Source organism: Salarias fasciatus, chromosome 17 (assembly GCF_902148845.1).
Source record: "Salarias fasciatus chromosome 17, fSalaFa1.1, whole genome shotgun sequence".
Lineage (NCBI taxonomy): Eukaryota > Metazoa > Chordata > Actinopteri > Blenniiformes > Blenniidae > Salarias > Salarias fasciatus.
Genome location: NC_043761.1, coordinates 16,504,164 through 16,505,048, shown reverse-complemented (window position 1 = coordinate 16,505,048; position 885 = coordinate 16,504,164). Strand labels below are relative to the sequence as shown.

Genomic DNA, 885 nt, shown 5'->3' with positions numbered 1-885 from the left:
CCAGCTCCAGGACCAGCTCCAGGACCAGCTCCAGTCCGGCTTCAGGGCCAGTGGATCCCTGAGCAGCTCAGAAGACTCAGAGGACGAGGGACCGGCTGCCTGCTGCACACAGCTCCTGGTCTTCGTGTGACGGTCTGCGGTCTGACTCCAGGTCTGAGTCCGGGGGCTCAGAGGCAGGAGGGAGGCGGAGCACGGTGCATGCTAATGCCGCCGTCACGCCGTCCTCGGAGCGCCGGCTGTGTGAATGAGAACACTGTGTGCCGATCTGCCGGGCGCCGCTCGCACCGTGACCTTTCTCCACGGCATTCAATAACAGCTCTGTTGTCACGGCAACCGTCTCCGGCCGCTTTCTGAAATATCCATCAGTGCCGTCAGCAAACGGTGGGCACAGCCTGCAGCTTCTTCCTCCTCACTGCAGTATTTCTGCCTGAAATCACAGCAGGAGGTCAGAGGTCATCAAAAGGAATTTCACTAGTCCTGCTTTATCACGAACCACTGAAGGAAAACAGAAAATCATCATTTCTGATTGGAGATCAGGAGAAATTCTGTTAAACAGCTGGAGATCCGGAGATCAGGAGTCGTCCTCTAGACGCCGTAGAAGACAGGAGTCGTCCTCTAGACGCTGTAGAAGACAGGAGTCGTCCTCTAGACGCTGTAGAAGACAGGAGTCGTCCTCTAGATGTGACTCTGTCCTCCAGCCATGTGTCCTCAGACTCTCAATGTTCTAGATTCTTGATGGGATTTTACCTTCTAGAACATTCGTCCATCTCCTGTATCCGCCTGCCTCGGGTCTGGAGGTCTGGATCATGTCTCCGGAGGCAGCTCGGACCTGGACATGTCCCCAGTCCACCACAGGGCTGAAACAGAGACCAAGTCGTCCTCCTG

General features: G+C 56.0%; 1 protein-coding gene across 1 annotated transcript in view; it reads right to left on the bottom strand.

The window, feature by feature from the left end:
- LOC115404682 (formin-like protein 20) overlaps positions 1 to 808 on the bottom strand; it is a 49,139-nt gene extending 48,331 nt beyond the window's left edge. The window contains 2 exon segments of the mRNA XM_030114084.1: positions 1 to 39; positions 748 to 808. The exon segment at positions 1 to 39 is cut by the window's left edge and continues 143 nt beyond it. Of these exon segments, the coding sequence (XP_029969944.1) occupies positions 1 to 39; positions 748 to 808 (100 nt within the window).
- Between the last annotated feature and the right edge of the window lie 77 nt (positions 809 to 885).